At 43.9% G+C, this 19433-nt stretch overlaps 1 protein-coding gene across 1 annotated transcript; it reads left to right on the forward strand.

The window, feature by feature from the left end:
* Window positions 1-1619: 1619 nt before the first annotated feature.
* On the forward strand, window positions 1620-13717 carry fscn1b (fascin actin-bundling protein 1b). The gene is made up of 5 exons (XM_028461031.1): window positions 1620-2665; window positions 9117-9273; window positions 9352-9473; window positions 9630-9800; window positions 12628-13717. The coding sequence occupies exons 1-5, from the start codon at window positions 1846-1848 to the stop codon at window positions 12831-12833; spliced, it is 1476 nt and encodes a 491-aa protein (XP_028316832.1). The 5' UTR covers window positions 1620-1845; the 3' UTR covers window positions 12834-13717.
* The last annotated feature ends 5716 nt before the right edge of the window (window positions 13718-19433 follow it).

Raw genomic sequence — 19433 nt, forward strand, 5'->3', positions numbered from 1 at the left:
CAGGGTGTACCCCCACCGAGTGCCTAATTACAGCTAAGATAGGCACCAGCACACCCACGCGACCCTGAAAAGGAGCAAGTGGGTTGGAAAATGGAGGGGTGGATGGTTTGTTGGCGGGGGGCCTTGGGGTTTGGGGTTTAGGGTTGGATCGGTGGCTGGGTCCTTGGCGCCTTGGGACTTTCTTGGATGTGTATGTGGAGGGCGGTGGCTGTCTCTCGGCTTGGGCTCTCGGGGGCGTCTGGGGGGCTGTTCGTTCGTGGGTGGGTGGCCTGGAGCTCCTTAGCCCCCACTCTTGCTGCTGGCCTGGCTGCATCTCGGGCCCAGGGTGGCACTTGAATTTGCAGAAGTACTTCTTGCACAAACATTGATCATGGATGCACTGGCACGCCTTGGGCTGTGGGATAAACTCGTACTCGGCTTAACCTTAGACACGTTGATCCCAAATACCAGTTTTAGGTATTAGGACTCACTCCTTCCCTCTGTTCACGGCCACCACCATTATACTTAAAACAGAACTTCCAAGACGATAGCAACCAATCACTGAAAAATCCTAATACAACAGTAACACTAAGGGTGCTTTCACACATATCGTCCCATGTGACCACGTGAACAGTATGAGGAAGAGACAAGTAAAATAAATGAATGATGTGGGAGTAATACGGAATGGAGTGTGGAAATGTGTGTGATGTGTTTGTTTGTGTGCTGACAAAGCGGCTCTGAAAAGGGATGGATGGATGGATATTTGTGTGTGTGCTGCCTGATGGAGCGCTGGGTTGCCAGTGTGTGTTTGTGCCTATTGCCGTGACAACAGTGTTTGTGATTACTGTGTGTTGCTGCTGAGCTGTCACTGCATGGAGTTTTTCTGTTCCTCGGACTAAGGTCTTCTCTGCCTTTTTTTTGTGTGCAGCTACGGGGCTGGTCGTAATCTAGCATTAGTTTGTATTGGGCTGCCATAAAGCAGGGTCGGAGGCAGGAAAGTTGCAAGTGCTGTTTTCTGGCCAGAGACAGCAGGGAGAGATGAAAGACCCCCCATTCACCCCATAAACACTTGTATTACGCTCACATGGACTACGAGAAGGATTTATTAAGGTGAAAAAGTTACTAAGTTCTGCTTTAAGCTCCACACTTGTCACCAAATTGCCTGAACTAATTACACAACATGGGGACAATATGCAGAAATAACATCACATCTCACTCTCACTATAAAGCAGTTAACTCTTTCCCACCCTTTGCATTTCCTACCCTGACTCCCTGTTCCCTCCCCCTCACCTAGGTGTAACACTGCCCTCTCTTTTTATATCCTCCCTATAATAAAGTGTTTCTTACCCATGGCTGGTGATGGTCACAATTGTGCAATAAAATAAATTCATGTATTTAATTGCAATAACAAAACATGCAATGCTGTCTTCAAAAGATTGCACTTGTTGTAGTGTTGACCTTTGACAGCATGTGCAGACAAAGAGAAAAGAAAGAAAAAAGGAGACATGTAAAGGCTTAATTCATGGGCTTATGAGCAGATGAAGGGAAAGGTCAGTATTAGAAGTGATTGTATTTTTAAACAGTGCAAAGAGGAGAGTGGGTGGGATGGGTGGGGTGGGGTGGGTGGTGCTGGTCCAGTCTGCAGACGCCTCCTGTCTGAGCTGATCTGGGGCTCGTGCCGCCATCAGAGATAAAACTCCCTGCTGCAAAACCTGCAAGGCAACGTGGATTTTCAGCCAAGAGACATTTATCATCACCATCATCATCATCATCATCATCATCATAGTCACAGCCCTCCTTCTGTCCCTCACAGTCTCTCTGTTGGAGCTCAGCCTCTCTTCCTCTGATCCTTGTGTCTAAGGTACCATGTCCTCTCACGGTGACGGGGACCTGCTACGGATCCCTCTGGGGCTCATCAACAGCGCAGGGAAGTATCTGACAGCGGAGACCTTTGGCTTTAAAATCAACGCGTCTGCCAGCAGCCTGAAGAAGAAGCAGACCTGGACCCTGGAGCAGACCGGGGAGGACGGCAGCGCCGTGTTCCTCCTCTCACACCTGGGCCGCTACCTCGCCACGGACAAAGACGGCAACGTGACCGCGGACAGTGAACAACGAAGCACAAACTGTCGCTTCGTGATCACGGTGCACGAGGACGGGCGGTGGTCTCTGCAGTCTGAGCCCTACGGCCGCTTTCTGGGCGGTAGCGAGGACCAGATCAGCTGCTTTGCGCAGAGCGCGTCCCCGGCGGAGGTGTGGAGCGTCCACCTGGCCGTGCACCCGCAGGTCAACCTCTACAGCCTAGCGCGCAAACGATACGCGCACCTGAGCGCACACGGTGAGCTGTCCATTAACAGAGACGTCCCCTGGGGGGTGGACTCGCTGGTCACTCTGGTCTACCGCGATCAACGCTACCATCTGGAGACCTCCGACAACCGCTTTCTGCGTAATGATGGCAGCCTGTCCACCAACACGGACAAGGACACCGGCTACATGCTGGAGTTCCGCTCCGGGAAAGTGGCGTTCCGTGACTGTAACGGGCGCTACCTGGCACCCACCGGGCCCACGGGCACCATGAGGTCTGGGAGGAGCACCAAGGCCGGGAAAGATGAACTGTTCGGTTTGGAGCGCAGCCACGCACAGGTAGTGCTCACTGCAGGCAACGAGAGGAACGTGTCCACCAGGCAAGGTGAGGCTGGACCTTCACATCAGATATTACACAGTAAAATCACTGTGTCTGTGCTCAGCAGAAACAGCTGTTACATGATTTAAGCTGCTGAGCACAATGTTCCCTGCATGATGGCCATGTGTTTTTCATTCATTCCCCTCTGTGGTTTTGGCAAGACTGTATCTGGATCAACATTTTTCACTGTAATCCAATGCCTGCATTGGGACTGTTTCAGCCCGGTTAGTCATCTGTCTGCATCCCAGAATAGTCAAAAATCCCAAATGATTAGTTTGAAGGGCATAAATGAATTATTCTATAAACCCTCATTAATGATCTATTCTTGCATAGGCCCATTTTCAGTCTTTTTCTCATAGAACTCTTTGCGTCTCCAATGATCTCTATCTTTACTGAGTGAAAGTGTGTTTAAAGTGGAGATTACAGCAGCATGCAGAGGTAAAAGCTGATAGTTGTACTAGCTCAACGTCTGTGCTGTACTGTGTTCACGATACGATAATGACTCACGATAATGGTACAATAATTTTGGAAAGGAAAAAGGGCAAAAGAAATTGCAGTTGGACAAACAACCATGCTTTGATTTGACTTTAACTCTGGGCTTATTCACTATACAACATTTTGAATTCAATGAGAATGTATATAAAAATAAAAACGATCCCTAACAATCTGGTGTGAAGTAGGTTGTGGGGATTCTTTTTTTTTTAATCTGACCCACACCCCCATCCCACTAAATATCTTGTTCCCTGGACGATAGGGCCAAATTTTCGTGTTTTCCACATACTTTTTTCATTTTTATTTTTAATTTTTTTAGAAAAATGAATCAGCTTTTTCCAAAACTATTAGTTTTTAACTCCTGTGAGGAAACAAAACAAATACTACTAATAAAAAAGTGATATAATTAAACAAAAACACATGTAAAAAAAAATTTAAAAAATGGTAATTTAAAATAATCAGTAAAATACAATTAAAAGGTAGATATAAGTTGTACTGACGTGGATTATTCTGGCTGCTCCTTTTTAATTATTTATGTGTCACATAAAGATGTATAAGAGCAGCATTATTGCTGTAAACCATTCCCTCAGGGATCAATGGTTTACTGAATCAACCCAGTCTCACTCCCAACTCCTCACATATTGACGTTCCGGAACGACCCTTTAGCATCAGTATGCGATGAACGCGGACGAGGTACCACCTTGGTGTTTTTTTTTATGCTTTAAGCTGCTTTTCAACGCAACTTTTCAAAATAAGACTTGTAACCCTAACCCTCCCTAACCATAAGTTATTGGTAATTTCTCACTAGAAATGTAATAAAAATAATTGTAAAGCCACAATCTTGAAATAAGACAATTTGCCATGTGACACCAAAGGTACCCAAGGGCGACCGTGGCTCAGGTGGTAGTGGGTCGTCCTCTGATCGAGAGGTTGGGGGTTCGATCCCAGTACCTGACTATGTGTCGAAGTGTCCTTGGGCAAGACACTGAACCCTAAGTTGCTCCCAGTGGTCGACTAGCGCCTTGCATGGCAGTCCTGTCCCATTGGTGTGTGAATGTGAGAGTGATTGGGTGAATGAGCTGATATGTAAAGCGCTTTGAGACTGCTTCAGTGTGGGGATAAAGCGCTATATAAATCAAGTCCATTTACCATTTACCATTTACCCTCCTGAACGTCGATACGTGACGAGTTGGGAGTGAGAATGTGTTGACTGAATGTGAGCAAGTTTATTGAAAAGAAACCAAAAATATATAAAAATATTTATTTATCACTGACATTCCAACAATGCACTATATAAAATAAAATATAAAATAGCGCACTGTTTTAATTCCATCTGAGTAATGATCTTCATAAGGTGGACCAAGTATAGATACAATAAAGTGCAGAGGATCTCTGTGAAATGTTCGTTGACAGACTCTAAAGCCAAATTCATGCTGCTGCTGATGCACAGCCACGCGTCAGGCTGCGGTGTAGGGTCCGTGTGTCCACTCTGAGGGCTGCGCGAAGCTGCGGCGTCAACGTGACACAGAAACATACAGTAAATCACACTTCACTGTGTACTTTTCAGTTTTCACTCCTTGCTCCGTCTTAACGTCTGTTTAGAAGACGCTTTAGTAGGGATGTAACGATTCACTCAACTCCTGATAAGATTCAATTCACGATACTGGGTTCACGATACGATTTTCTCACGATTTATTTTACAAAATGGGAATGTTGACAAATTTTTTTGGGGAAAATACTGTACTATTTTCCTTTTATTTTTCATTGTCAAAAGAATCCCTTGATAAACTATTCAAAACAATGCAATTTAACTAAAAATAAATCTTGAATGAAATAAATAAAGGAATAATACAAATGAAGAAGAAACCTATTAATTTAAATTCTGGTTCTATAGTAAACAATTCAAAACTGCATAATAGTTCTTTTTCTTTTTAAAAGTGCAACTGAAAATGTATTTTGTGCCTTAACAATTGGACTTTAAAAAAAAAAAAAACTGTCATTTTACTGTATTTATGTCAGATATTTGTTTAGACCAGCAGAGGGCGCTGGTAACCCAGTGGTCGGTTGGAATGCAGTTATTCCACCAGTGAAGAAGACAAGCTATGCTAGCAGACAGAGCTAATAGAAAAACGTGACTTTTACAGATATTCACGTAATATTAGATATTCTTTCGGTGCTAAAGGGGTAATGAATCATTTATGAGCATGTTTAACAGTAAATGGCGGCCAGAAAGAAAATAGTAGCAGATTCCGCCAGTCACGTCCGCTTCTGGAAGGATTAATATATAGCGCCCTCTGCTGTTTAAAAAAAAGTACTGCGATTCAATTTTCAGAGCATCAATGTGAACCGTGGTACATATGAATCGATTTTTAACAGCCTTACGATTAATCGTTACATCCCTACACTTTAGTGCTTAGCTGTATTGAATATGGCTGTTTAGCTGACACATCGGCCTCTTTCCAGATAAGCACACGCTTATTTGCTCGCGTCAACACAACATCCTGTTTCGACAAGGTTGTTTTAGTGAACAAAAGTGTTTTGTCCTGAAAACCCAAAATGCACTTTTGGACCATTTTTGCCCAAAAATTTTAGGTGGCTGAAATTTTGGTGCATTACTAGTTTTAATATCATGCTATCTTGTTGCATGATATATTTTTATATAGCTACCTTTAGTAGCTATATAAAAGCTTCGGCTTCAGCTTGAGGGCCCTGGAGTTGGACCGCTACCTTTCAGATCATATTTTCCTCAATCTATGTTACATTGCTCAGAATCAGAATCAACCCTTCATTCTCATCATAATGTTTAAAGACTACTTAATGAATTAATAAGCTGAACAGATAACTTCACCATTTCAAATCAGTTATCAGCTAAGAATGTCTGCACTTGGAGGAAATTTGCTTTGGTATTGTTGTGCTATTAATAACACAGAAATGTAAAAAAAACCATCTAAGCATTTATATTTGTAAATAATTATATGTGAAAAGAAAGAAAAGAGAGAAAAACATGACAGGGAGGGAGTGAGTTCAGGGTGGGACTGTGGGCCTGTAGCAGAGGCTTGCTGCAGAGGGAAATAAGCTGTTTTTGCATCCGATCACCTTCTCTGCAGAATGGATGACACACTGCAGTAATTTGTCCCGAGCAGTGGCTGCAGTGTACCACACTGAGGAATGTAGTGACTCCGAGGTAATGGCAGTGTAGACGTTCATCATCTTCGTCTTTCCGAGGTTGAACTTTTTCAGCTGCCTTAGGAAGAATGTCTTCTGTTGGCCATTTTTTTAATAAGGGAGCTGATGTTAAGCTCCCACTTGAGGTCCTGGGACATGAAGCAGCCCAGGAAGTCATTGTCCAGTGGTCTTTGGCTTTTTATGAACAGAAATAGTGGAAACCTTGAAGTTGGCTGTCACATGGCATGTCTCCAGTGATGTATTAAAGATGTCTGCGAGGCTTCTGTCTTTTGAAAAGTCTGTTTTACATCTATATCCTGAAGGAGAAAGAATCTCCTGAGGAGGGGATGGGGGTGGAGAGGTATCTCAGATAAAAGCTAGTTAAAATTACTTTTGACCAAGTTTCCTGTGGCCATTAAAGCCAAAAATGATCAAATCTACACACATTTTTTACAATCACACCTGTTTTAGTTAAAGCTGCGGAATATAAGTTTTTTTATGGATTAATTTGGAATCACCATAATCACCTTTGAGCATTTTGTAATTCAAATTGTTCTGAGACAACACTGGACTTCTGGACCTTCTCTTGGCTCTGTATCTGAGGTTTAGAAATCCAGTGACGCATGACGCAACCTTTCAGCCAATCAGATATCTTTTTTCAAACAAAATGCTCCATGAGCTGTTTTTAGGTGTTATTCATTGGCTGCTCGACTCAAGTCGATGCGTGTTCACGTCCTCTGTAATAAAGTACAGTGGCAAACATTCAAGCAAAAAAAGTCGTGGCGTTAGGCACCGCGGTTACAAGGCAAAGTAAGCAGAAAAAGAAAGACCCATGTGGTGAAGCAACAGTCTAAAGGCTCAAACATACTCGGGTAGGCCCCACGCACAACGGACTAGGCGCGGACATCCGCTTTCCTCAGAGCTTACATACTTGGGCCGTGTAGTAGTTTCCATTAAAATCCTACATGTCCCATGATTCTTAGCACTTCTCTGTAGTCCTTGTTCTCCTGGGACGTATTTTAAAGGTGTCGCTGCTGCAACTCGTCTGCCAGTTTCTCCTCTAAGCTCGTGTTCATCTCTCCTGCTCTGTTTCACCAGGAAGGTGAAATGCAGATCGATGTTCCATGCATTGCGGGTCGATTCAATGCCAAGCAGTGTTTTGTGTGACACCAACTACGTGGAGAAGTTAAAATCTGAGCTTTGCATTTAATTGGTCCCGCGGACTCCGCAAGGAGTCTGCACGGACTCCGCTTTGCGGGTGTCCGCCCAAGTATGTTTGAGCCCTAAAGGCACAAATATACTCGGGCGGACCAGACTCATGGAGGTCTGCTTTCAGTCTGTGCAGACCTCCGTGACTGCACACACAGAGTCTGCCACATACTGAGTTCGGAGGGAGAGTGAGAATAAGACGGATAAATCACATGTAAACCTAAGAGAAGCATATCCAAGGTGGAGAAAACAGACGGAATTCATTTAAATTACCGTCATACCTGCATGCGGCGTGAACGGCCCCGAGGCAGCAGAGTCACAGACCCCAGCCCCGCAGAGCACTGCCCAAGCAGGAACCACCTCACACCGCACCAGCAGGCATGCGGGCGTGGTCCGCGCGTGGTTCCTGCCCCAGAACTTGGAAAATGGCAGTTTTGGAATTTCGGTGCATCACTAAAAATTCTCTACAGGTACCCTTTAATCACTGTGAACAAGCAGATACTGTAGTCATTTACTTAAAGGGGCAGTATTATGAAAAAATCACTTTATAATGGTTTTGCTATAGTGATATATGTGCTTCTTTAGCCTCATTCAAAATCCAAAGTTGAAAAAGTTCTGTTTCCTCCCTCCCTTGTTATACCACATTTTGTGAAAAGTCAGCTCCAAATGGGCGAGTTAGATATTTCTTGCGTTGGGACGTCACAATGCGGAAACTCCTCCTCCTGACAATCCTGGCTCCTCCCTATATAAGAATCTGAGATCCTCCCTCTCAAACTACCTCATAGCTAAAAGAAACACTGCTGTTTAATATAGAATATATACCTGTATTGTACTTCACTGTCATATTTTGTAAAGCTACATACACAAAATTTGTTCTCTACATTTAACCCCTCCCTGAAGAACAGTGGGCAGCCACGGTAGTGCCCAGGGAGCAGTTCCATTTTTACTGACTCACAATCACAATAGCCGCTTAAATATCCATATGTTTTACTGTAATGTGTTTTTTGGCTGAAAACAATAACAACAGTGTGTGGATAGCAAAAGAAAATCGCTTTGGTGATCACTGATCACCTTTGCAAGAGCGAGGCATAAAGTCTGAATCTACAGACACGCCCACTCATGCATATGCATGAAGGCCCCAAAACAGCCTGTTCATAGAAGCGTCATGACAGTGACTTTTCAAAGGGCTAAAACTCCGGAATAAAGCCGATTTTGAGACAATAAACCTTAAATACTATGTTGTTGGGGTTCTTAGTACAAATGAAGATGGGTGAAAAATAGCATATTACTGGACCTTTAACATCAAATTCAGTGTAGCCATTAGAAAAGAGATGAGTAAGATCAAATGAGGTCGCATTATCATCTAGAGACCAACTCCTGTAATCTAATGCTATCGAACACTTAATAAATAATAAAAACAGATGTTGATAATTTAAAAGAAATCCTCCATCACAGCTGAGTTCAGAGAGTTCAGTTCCTCTGTCACTTTAAGAGAGCCTCTGTAGAAGGGAGGACTCACTGAATCAGGGAGAAGAGACTCAGCCTGCAGAGAATAAATGAAAACTGACAGCACACTGTCCCAATTTTCTAGGCATTGATCTCTCAGCCAATCAGGATGAGGAGGGAGACCAGGAAGTCTTCCAGTTGGAAATGAGCCGTGAGGAAAGGAAGTGTGCGTTCAGGACGGCTGCTGGGAAATATTGGACGCTGACATCGACTGGAGGCTTACAGTGTACTGCCTCCACCAAGTAACCACACAAAACGCACGCAGTAAAATGGAATGAAAGCACACACGTCAGATAACGCATCATCATCCTTTTTTTCAGGTCAGTCAACAGTTACTTTGAGTTGGAGTGGCGCGATGGTCGTGTGTGTGTTCGTGCAGCCAATGGGAAGTATGTGACTGCTAAAAAGAACGGTCAGTTGGCTGCAGCTGTGGACAGTGCAGGTGAGTTCTGAATATTAGCATCTCAAAGAGGAAAAAGCGGCTAAAAAAAGATGAAAAAAAAAAAAAAAAAAACTTTGCACATGTTTGCAGCACAAAAGGCTGAACAAAGAGTTTTTAGAGCTTGAGCCAAATGACTGAGGTCAGTTTGATCCTCAGGAGAGGCTGAACAGTTCCTGATGAAGCTGATCAACCGTCCAATCATTGTCCTCCGTGGTGAGCACGGTTTCATTGGGGCTCGCAAAGCTGGCATGTCAACCCTGGACTCCAACAGAGCTTCATATGACGTTTTCCAGCTAGAGCTTCACAATGGCTCCTATGCCTTCAAAGGTTGGTAAACACATGTGCATCAGACATGCTCACCATTAGCAAAAAATGTTCCCAAAGTAAAAGCACAAAAATAAAGAGCATTTTCAGTTTGGTATCCATGCAGTAGACAAAGTGTCTTCCATCATATGCTTTAATTCATACATAAGGTAACTCTGTTTGCTTTATATTAGGATTTCTCAAACAGAAGGTGCTCAAAGAGCCCTTACAGGAAAGAAATAACCTTTTACAATCCTCAGAAAAACTTCCAAATGTTTACAGTCACACCTAAATCATCCAGTGATCGTAATTGTTTTTACACTAAATAAGAAAAACCCTCACATTATACCCTGATAAAGTGGCTGAATTTCTTTTTTATCTAATGAGCTCACTGGATCATCTGTAGATGCGACATATTTGTACATGTAGATAAACCTTTTTGTTTTTGTTTTTGTTTTTTATTGTGCAATTTCCTTTCTTGCAACATGTCTTTCCTCTTTCTGTCTGTATTGTGTACAGGCCCATGTACTGTATATATAGCTTCCTATTTATCTGCTGCTGAAACTCTGCAAATTTCCCCTTTGTGGGACAAATAAAGGACATCTTATCTTAAAAGAAATTGCAGTGATAAGTAGTGAAGCACAAGTTGCATGATTCTGTTGTTTGACAATTAATAATCAGACTTGGACTTTTTTTAATTGTGATTGAAACTTGAACATTACAGCACAGATAAGAACGAAATTTTGTTGCATTGGCTCGTATTGCAGGGTAAAAAACAAGTTACAAAAGTATTTAATTTAATAATCAGGTGTAAAGAGTACTGATATATCCTACTTAAGTACAAGTACTGTTACTTGATTGAAATTGTACTCAAGTACAAGTACAAAATACTCAAGTACGTGTCAGAAATAGCTCAGTTAAATAGTAGTCAAAGTCAAAGTTACTAGTTACTTTCACCCCCAAATGTATTTTTGGTAATAAATTTTGCCATGGTTTCCTTGCATACAGTAAACATCTCATGTATGAACTTAAAATGGAGGAGAACAAATCTTGCACATTTGGAGCTTAATTTATTTGTAAAATAATATAAAAGGTGTGTCAAAATGAACATTTCTTTTTTAAATAAAATAACACCAATGAATTCAATTCAAAATTTAAAAAAATGCTCAGGCTCTGAGTGGATCATAAATGTAGCTTTTATGATCATTGATCTATAAAATTAAGAAAATAACCTCCATTCAATGCTGTTTTGGTGCGGTGCATTATGTTTAATCTGGTTGGTCGGCTATGATGTGACGCATTTGATTGTTGTCTAGTTTTTTTAGTTTCACAATGTCCATTGATCATTTTAAAACAATAAATCATAATTTACCCAGTAACAGTTGGGTGTAGAAATGTAGCAAATTACTTTACTTCTTTTAAAAATACTGATTTAGAAATATGCTCAAAGAAGTACAAGTACCCATAAAAGCAAGTCAATTACAGTAACGTGAGTACTTGTAATCCATCACTTTCACCTCTGATAATCAGCCATAAGATAATGTACAATATGTTTGTTTTGTTAGCATACGTTTGTTTGAATGGTGAAAGTTACTCACATAGTTTGGGCTTTTTCTATTATAGACACCAAGCCTTCAATTTCTAAAATAATTTGATTTATGGCTCATTGACCCTGATTGGTCCAATGACCATAGTTAGCATAAAGTTGCTTCACATTGTAACAGAAAATAATATAGAAGATGGATTTTAGAATCACATGGTGCAACATTTAATACATTTAAACAAGGAAAAGTACAGGAAATTGAGTGTAGTTTGCACTGTCTGCTGAATACTATCAGTGTAACATGGAGTTGTTATGCTGTGGTCTTTTTGTTCTGTTGATGGTATGAGCTTTATTCATGTGCACTCTGCATATTAACTTCAATGGAGTCTCTAAACGGGTTGAAAAAGCGTGTTGGCAAACTATTATTAATTGTAATACCATTGTTTAATCCAAAAGCAGTGATGACCTGCTTTTGATCTGAAACTGTGGGGTGCGCCTCCTGAATGGGCTGTGGAAAATAGTTTTTTGCTTTATTATTACTGTTCTAAAATATGATTGCACATTTTATGTTCTTTTTATGAGTTTTGATGAAGAATAGTCACAAGTTTTACTTCATTTTTTAAATAAAATAAAATGTCTTTAAATCAGGATGTAACAGAAAAACGTTTGAGAATCACTGCCTTAATGGGTGTTTTAGTTTTAAAGGAGCATAAGATAATCACCATGCCTGATTTATTTGTAATTATAAAGAAGGGTTTAATTCCTGCTTAAAGTGTATGACATCTTACAAAACTAAATATAAACTTTTCAAAGGCCCCGGTTATAAGTCATTTTCATACCACCCACTAATGATATTATACCTACACATACAGTAATACCGAACCTTATTATTAACAAGTAAGTCAGGTCAACACCTGATTCAGACCTTTTCACACAACTTGTAACTTTTTAGAATAATGTTCATTATAATCTGGCGTTGCTGCTATAATTTAGGTTACAAATATTTTTGTAGGGTCTCTGATTATAGAAAAAGGATGAAAAACTTCTGCTTCCCAAAACAGAAATAGCAATATTGATATTGTATTTTAAATCAAAATAAAGCAGAAATTGCTATATTACACTGAATATACATTCACATGCATGTTTTGGGACAATATTAAACATTTACAAACAGATTTTCAACGTAAATGGTCGGGCAAAGAGTCAGAAATATCAATTCTTCAGCAAAAAAGACATGATTTGATATGACAAAGTTGTTGGGCTGTGTTTGAGGTGGATTTGGCCTTATAATGTTTGTTGTGTGTTCAGACTCTCATGGTAAATACTGGAGTGTTGGAGAAGACACATCTGTGATATGCAGCAGCTCCTCACCAGTCCACTTCCTGCTCGAGTTCTGTGACCTCAACAAGATGGCTATTCGCACCGTGGAAGGGAAGTACCTGAAAGGAGACCACGCTGGAGGCCTGAAGGCTAACGCTGATACTGTAGAAAACGCCACCCTTTGGGAATACTGAGAAGAAGGTCAAGCTGGGGACTATTCCACAATGTATTGATAGAAACCCTAGCTAGTGGATCTTTTTTTCCATTTTGTGTGCCTCTGTATGTGTGTGTGTGGTTTTAGGTGTTGTTCTTTTTTCTGGGATGAATGTTAAGAACTGGAAGCTATGGCACCAAAAGCACCAAAAGTATTGTGATGTATAACCTTTGCTAATTGTCTCTTTCTATATTCTGGAGTGCACACATGGATTTACAGTGGTTTGTTTTTAATTGAATGCCCCACAGCACGCTTTAATGTATCTGACCTTTGCCGCACCAGTACTGTGAGTTATGTCTGTGGTCACTACTGGTGAACAGATGTCTCAGATTTCCATTTCTCTGCTGTAAATACTGCTTTCCTTGTTGCTTAATTCCAATGTTATATCCATGGAAACGGGGATATTAATGGCAGATGTTTTTGTCCATTTATTATCTTGACTGTAAGCACACCCACTTTTTCATGCAATGCATCTTTTGCAAGTGAATCTTGTTGCACTCGACTGAGAGTGTCTGAAAAAAGTTAACCTTGTGCAGGATGGTTGTTCTTGTAAAATATTTGTGGCCAGTAAGGCTTAGCACACCGTAACAAACACTAATATGCAGTCTGAAACGTATCGATGCACCAGAAGAAATCAGAAATGAAACCAGTACATAAGCACATCGTTATCCACATAGTGGGATTAAAACAAAGCACACTGTTGTGATCAGTTTTCTGCCTTACATAGGTGCTGCTGTGTTAACATAAGTTAATTTCTTTCCCTCTTTGTGTGCCTTCCACTTAGCATTGCAGTTTCTTATCCTCAACTCTTACGTTTGAAAAGAACTGAGATGGAAAAACAATAAAGGTCTCCTAATGTCAAAATCTTGTTTGTTGTTTGTACTGTTTTATTTATCTGGCTGTAAAGGGTGTCCTTGATGTCACATTTAACTGAGATTTGGACATACTTGGTCAAGGTGACTGTGCTTGTGTGGAGTTAGATGTTTTAGGTTATATATCATATCAAAACTATAAAGGTCATTCCCATTTTTACATTAAGTGTCTTTGTGACAGATCCGACAGTATGAACCTGTTTCTGCCACGTTTGATTTGATTTTCTGTGGCTGTGGATACCAACCAGTTATGCTTGGGTAATGTGCCTCTGTGATTTGGAAAATCTTCAATGAGTGGGTGTAAGAAGAGGCTGCATCATTCCCACATGAAATTGTACAGAGCCAAAACTGTAAAATGAAAGAGATAACTTGTTCTACTTTCCGTCCTTCTCTATCAATCAGTGTAACACAAGATCCACAAGGGATACAAAGGCTGAGCATCAGCCATGCTAGACAGTCGCTCCAGGATCCCTCTGTGTTGCCATAGGAACAAGTGATGACAGGTTTGTGCTTTAAGTGGGTTAATGTACAGGGATAGAGATAAATACCATTTAATTTCATCTTAAAGGACAGTAGTGAAAGTAGATGTTTTGTTAGCCTCTTTTTGGTCAATTGTGAATGTGCCTGATTGAACTGAAGCTCTCTCTACAAATCTGCCCCACTTTCCATTGCGTGCAGTCTATGAAACAAAACACATCTCTGAGCTGAGCCAAATCAGCAAGTAAGAAAAAGCCAATGTGGCGGAGGAAGAAAGTAAAAGAGGAGAAAACAAAGGGACTGCACCTGTTGGGTACTTAGAGAATTTTGAACAAAATTGTAAATGGAATTTGCTTTCATTAAATCATATTTCCACCAATAATTCCAATAATATTATTATTATTATTATTAATAAGATCATCCTCCTCCATGAACCGCCACCTTAACGTGGTGGAGGGGTTTGAGTATCCGAATGATCCTGGGAGCTATGTTGTCGGGGGCTTAATGTCCCTGGTAGGGTCTCCCAAGGCAAACAGATCCCAGGTGACGGGTCCGACTAAGAGCTGTTCAATAGCCATATATGTACATTAAACAACAAAGGCAGTTCACGTCGCCCGGATTGGCGCTACCGGGGCCCCACCTTGGAGCCAGGCCCGGGGTTGGGGCTCGAGTGCGAGCGCCTGGTGGCCGGGGCTTTGCCCACGGGCCCCGGTTGGGCAGAGCCCGAAAGGACGACGTGGGCCCGCCCTCCCGTAGGCCCACCACCCACAGGAGGGATCATATGAGGCCGGTGCAATGTGGATCGGGCAGTCGTCCAGGGCGGGGGCCTTGGCGATCTGATCCCCGGCTACAGAAGCTAGTGTTAGGGACGTGGAATGTCACCTCTCTGGCGGGGAAGGAGCCTGAGCTTGTGTGCGAGGTGGAGAAGTTCGGACTAGATATAGTCGGTCTCACCTCGACACAAAACAAGGGCTCTGGAACCAGCCTTCTCGACAGGGGTTGGACTCTCTTCTACTCTGGAGTCGCCAATGGTGAGAGGCGCCGGGCTGGGGTGGCTATACTTCTTGCCCCCCGACTTAGTGCCTGTATGTTGGAGTTTACCCCGGTAGACGAGAGGGTAGCCTCCCTCCGCCTTCGGGTGGGGGGACGGATCATGACTGTTGTTTGTGCCTATGGGCCAAACAGCAGCTCGGAGTATCCACCCTTCTTGGATTCCTTAGAGGGAGTACTGGAGAGTGCTCCTTCTGGGGATTCCCCCGCTCTGCTGGGGGACTTCAACGCTCACGTTGGCAGCGACAGTGAGACCTGGAGGGGCGTGATTGGGAGGAACGGCCCCCCTGATCGGAACCCGAGCGGTGTTTTGTTGTTGGACTTCTGTGCTCGTCACAGATTGTCCATAACAAACACCATGTTCAAACATAAGGGTGTCCATATGTGCACTTGGCACCAGGACACCCTAGGCCGCAGTTCGATGATCGACTTCGTAGTCGTGTCATCGGACTTGCTGCCGCATGTCTTGGACACTCGGGTAAAGAGAGGGGCGGAGCTGTCAACTGATTACCACCTGGTGGTGAGTTGGCTCCGATGGCGGGGGAGACCTGGCAGACCCAAACGTATAGTGAGGGTCTGCTGGGATCGCCTGGCAGAGTCTCCCGTCAGAAGGAGCTTCAACTCCCACCTCCGGGAAAACTTCAACCATGTCTCGGAGGAGGTGGGGGACATTGAGTCCGAGTGGGCCATGTTCCGTGCCTCTGTTGCTGAGGCGGCCGATCGGTGCTGTGGCCGCAAGGTAGTCGGTGCCTGTCGTGGCGGCAATACCCGAACCCGTTGGTGGACACCGGGGGTGAGGGATGCCGTCAAGCTGAAGAAGGAGTCCTACCGGGCCTTTTTGGCCTGTGGGACTCCGGAGGCAGCAGACAGGTACCGACGGGCCAAGCGGAGTGCGAAAAGCCGAGGCAAAAGCCCGGACATGGGAGGAGTTTGGTGAGGCCATGGAGAACGACTTCCGGACGGCTTCGAAGAGATTCTGGACCACCATCCGGCGTCTCAGGAGGGGGAAGCAGTGCACCGTCAACACTATGTATGGTGCGGATGGTGCGCTGCTGACCTCGACTCGAGACGTTGTGGATCGGTGGGGGGAATACTTCGAAGACCTCCTCAATCCCACCGACACGCCTTCCAATCAAGAAGCAGGGCCCAGGGACCCGAGAGTGGGCTCTCCTATCTCTGGGGCTGAGGTTGCCGAGGTGGTTAAAAAGCTCCTCGGTGGCAGGGCTCCGGGGGTGGATGAGATCCGCCCGGAGTTCCTCAAGGCCCTGGATGTTGTGGGGCTGTCATGACTGACACGACTCTGCAACATCGCGTGGACATCGGGGGCAGTGCCTCTGGATTGGCAGACCGGGGTGGTGGTCCCCCTTTTTAAGAAGGGGGACCGAAGGGTGTGTTCCAATTATAGAGGGATCACACTCCTCAGCCTCCCCGGTAAGGTCTATTCAGGGGTACTGGAGAGGAGGGTCCGCCAGATAGTTGAACTTCGGATTCAGGAGGAGCAATGTGGTTTTCGTCCTGGCCGTGGAACTGTGGACCAGCTCTACACCCTCAGCAGGGTCCTTGAGAGGTCATGGGAATTTGCCCAACCAGTCCACATGTGTTTTGTGGACCTGGAAAAGGCATTTAACCGTGTCCCTCGGGGATTCCTGTGGGGGGTCCTCCGGGAGTATGGGGTATCGAACCTCCTGATAGGAGCTGTTCGTTCCCTGTATGACCGGAGTCAGAGTCTGGTCCGCATTGCCGGCAGTAAGTCAAAATCGTTTCCGGTGAGGGTTGGACTTCGCCAGGGTTGCCCTTTGTCACCGATTCTGTTCATAACTTTTATGGACAGAATTTCTAGGCGCATTCAGGGCGTTGAGGGGGTCCGGTTCGGGGGCCTCAGTATTGCATCACTGCTTTTTGCAGATGATGTGGTCCTGTTGGCTCCAACATACCGTGACCTTCAACTCTCACTGGATCGGTTCGCAGCCGAGTGTGAAGCGGCCGGAATGAGAATCAGCACCTCCAAATCCGAGTCCATGGTTCTCGACCGGAAAAAGGTGGAGTGCCTTCTCCGGGTTGGAGATGAGGTTCTGCCCCAGGTGGAGGAGTTCAAGTACCTCGGGGTCTTGTTCACGAGTGAGGGAAGGATGGAGCGAGAGATCGACAGGCGGATTGGTGCGGCGTCTGCAGTGATGCAGAGTCTGCACCGGTCCGTCATTGTAAAAAGGGAGCTGAGCCAAAAAGCGAAGCTCTCGATTTACAGGTCGGTCTACGTTCCAACCCTCACCTATGGTCATGAACTTTGGGTCATGACCGAAAGAACAAGATCACGGGTACAAGCGGCCGAAATGAGTTTCCTCCATAGGGTGGCTGGGCTCTCCCTTAGAGATAGGGTGAGAAGCTCAGTCATTCGGGAGGGGCTCAAAGTAGAGTCGCTGCTCCTCCGCATCGAGAAGAGCCAGATGAGGTGGCTCGGGCACCTAATTAGGATGCCCCCTGAACGCCTCCCTAGTGAGGCTTTCTGGGCACGTCCCTCCAGAAGGAGGCCCCGGGGAAGACCCAGGACATGCTGGAGAGACTATGTCTCTCGGCTGGCCTGGGAACGTCTCGGGGTCCCCCCGGAAGAGCTGGAGGGAGTGGCCGGGGAGAGGGAAGTCTGGGCCTCCCTACTGAGGATGCTGTCCTCGCGACCCGGAAACGGCTAAGCGGGAGAAGATGGATGGATGGATGGACTGAAAAATCCTAATACAACAGTTACACTAAGGGTGCTTTCACACATATAGTCCCATGTGAACAGCATGAGAAGAGAGACAAGTAAAATAAATGAATGATGTGGGAGTAAGACGGAAGGAAGTGTGGAAATGTGTGATGTGTTTGTTTGCGTGCTGACAAAGCGGTTCTGAAAATGGATGTATGGATGGATGGATAGATGTATATTTGTGTGTGTGCTGCCTGATGGAGCGCTGGGTCGTAATTGCTGTGTGTTGCTGCTGAGCTGTCACTGCATGGAGTTGCTCCGTTCCTCGGACAAAGGTCTTCTTTGACATAAATTTAAGAAAAGTGAATTTGTATATAACTGTGTGCAGCCACGGGGCTGGTCATAATCTAGTATTAGTGTGTATTGAGCTGCCATAAAGCAGTATGTCTTGCCACCGGGCCGGAGGCAGGGGAAACTGCAAGTGCTGTTTTCTGGCCAGAGACAGCAGGGAGAGATGAAAGACCCCCCAATCACCCCATAAACACTTGTATTACCCACACAGGGACTATAACAAGGATTTGTTAAGGTGAAAAAGTTACTTAGCTCTGCTTTAATAGATGGATAGAAAATAATAGTCTTTTCTGTTCTTTAAAAAAAAAAGTTCTGACTTCATTTTTCCTAATTGTAGCTGTCACTCTTTATTATCAGCTGATGCTTCAACCTGGTGTTGGCTATGTCAACATATTTCACATTCCAGTAGATTTTTTTTTATTTTTTTTAAGTGGGCTGGAATAGGTAGGAAAATCCTCTCAATAACCCTAGTCACTGATTTATTACCCACAATCAACTTTTTGTTTAAAGCAATCAAATATGTTTAATAAACTTGATTGAAAGGATACAACCGCTTTAAACCAATGTTGACAAAAGCTTAGTTTTCAGTTATCGCCATACTTGTTTTAAGGAACACAATTCAAAATTTTACCGAGGTGCCATCCTTTTAAGGAACTAGTGCAGTGCCCGTAGGAAGTATGTATAGCTATAGAAAAGTTGGAGGTTAAGTAGCTTTTTCATGGATGGACAAATGAGGTTGTGTTTAAAGGTGGGACATTTAGGACATTTAGGTTTGTTGTGAAATGTGTAGAGTGATAACTATTGTTGTGTTTTCATATATTTTGGCTTTGAGCAAGGACTCAGTAGGGAATTGAACTCCATCTAATCCAATTCCAGTTTGTTGTCTGGATATCGTCAGACCTGAACAGACTCAGTCCGGACTCGTTTAGTGTCAATAATTCACAACAGTCAGTTTAGATGCACGGGCCTTGCTTTTATGGAGAGATAATCTATTCACGATATCATTGCAGTCCAAACAAACCCTTGAACCAAGCAGCAGCCATGTGCACGTTCCACAAGCAACAGTCACTGTTGAGGAAGGACTGATGACATCATCACTGCAGAGGTAGGACCAATGTTCCAATGTTCTAATGTTCTAGAGGTAGGACCA

The sequence above is a fragment of the Gouania willdenowi genome, chromosome 1, assembly GCF_900634775.1.
Source record: "Gouania willdenowi chromosome 1, fGouWil2.1, whole genome shotgun sequence".
Taxonomy (NCBI): domain Eukaryota; kingdom Metazoa; phylum Chordata; class Actinopteri; order Blenniiformes; family Gobiesocidae; genus Gouania; species Gouania willdenowi.

What these genes read in the sequence shown, in the direction of transcription:
- fscn1b (XM_028461031.1), top strand. Translation starts at nt 1,846, where the DNA reads ATGTCCTCTCACGGTGACGGGGACCTGCTACGGATCCCTCTGGGGCTC. An exon ending in CAGTGTACTGCCTCCACCAA is followed by an intron (nt 9,274 to 9,351) that starts GTAACCACACAA and finishes CCTTTTTTTCAG; the next exon opens with GTCAGTCAACAGTTACTTTG. An exon ending in TGGCTCCTATGCCTTCAAAG is followed by an intron (nt 9,801 to 12,627) that starts GTTGGTAAACAC and finishes TTGTGTGTTCAG; the next exon opens with ACTCTCATGGTAAATACTGG.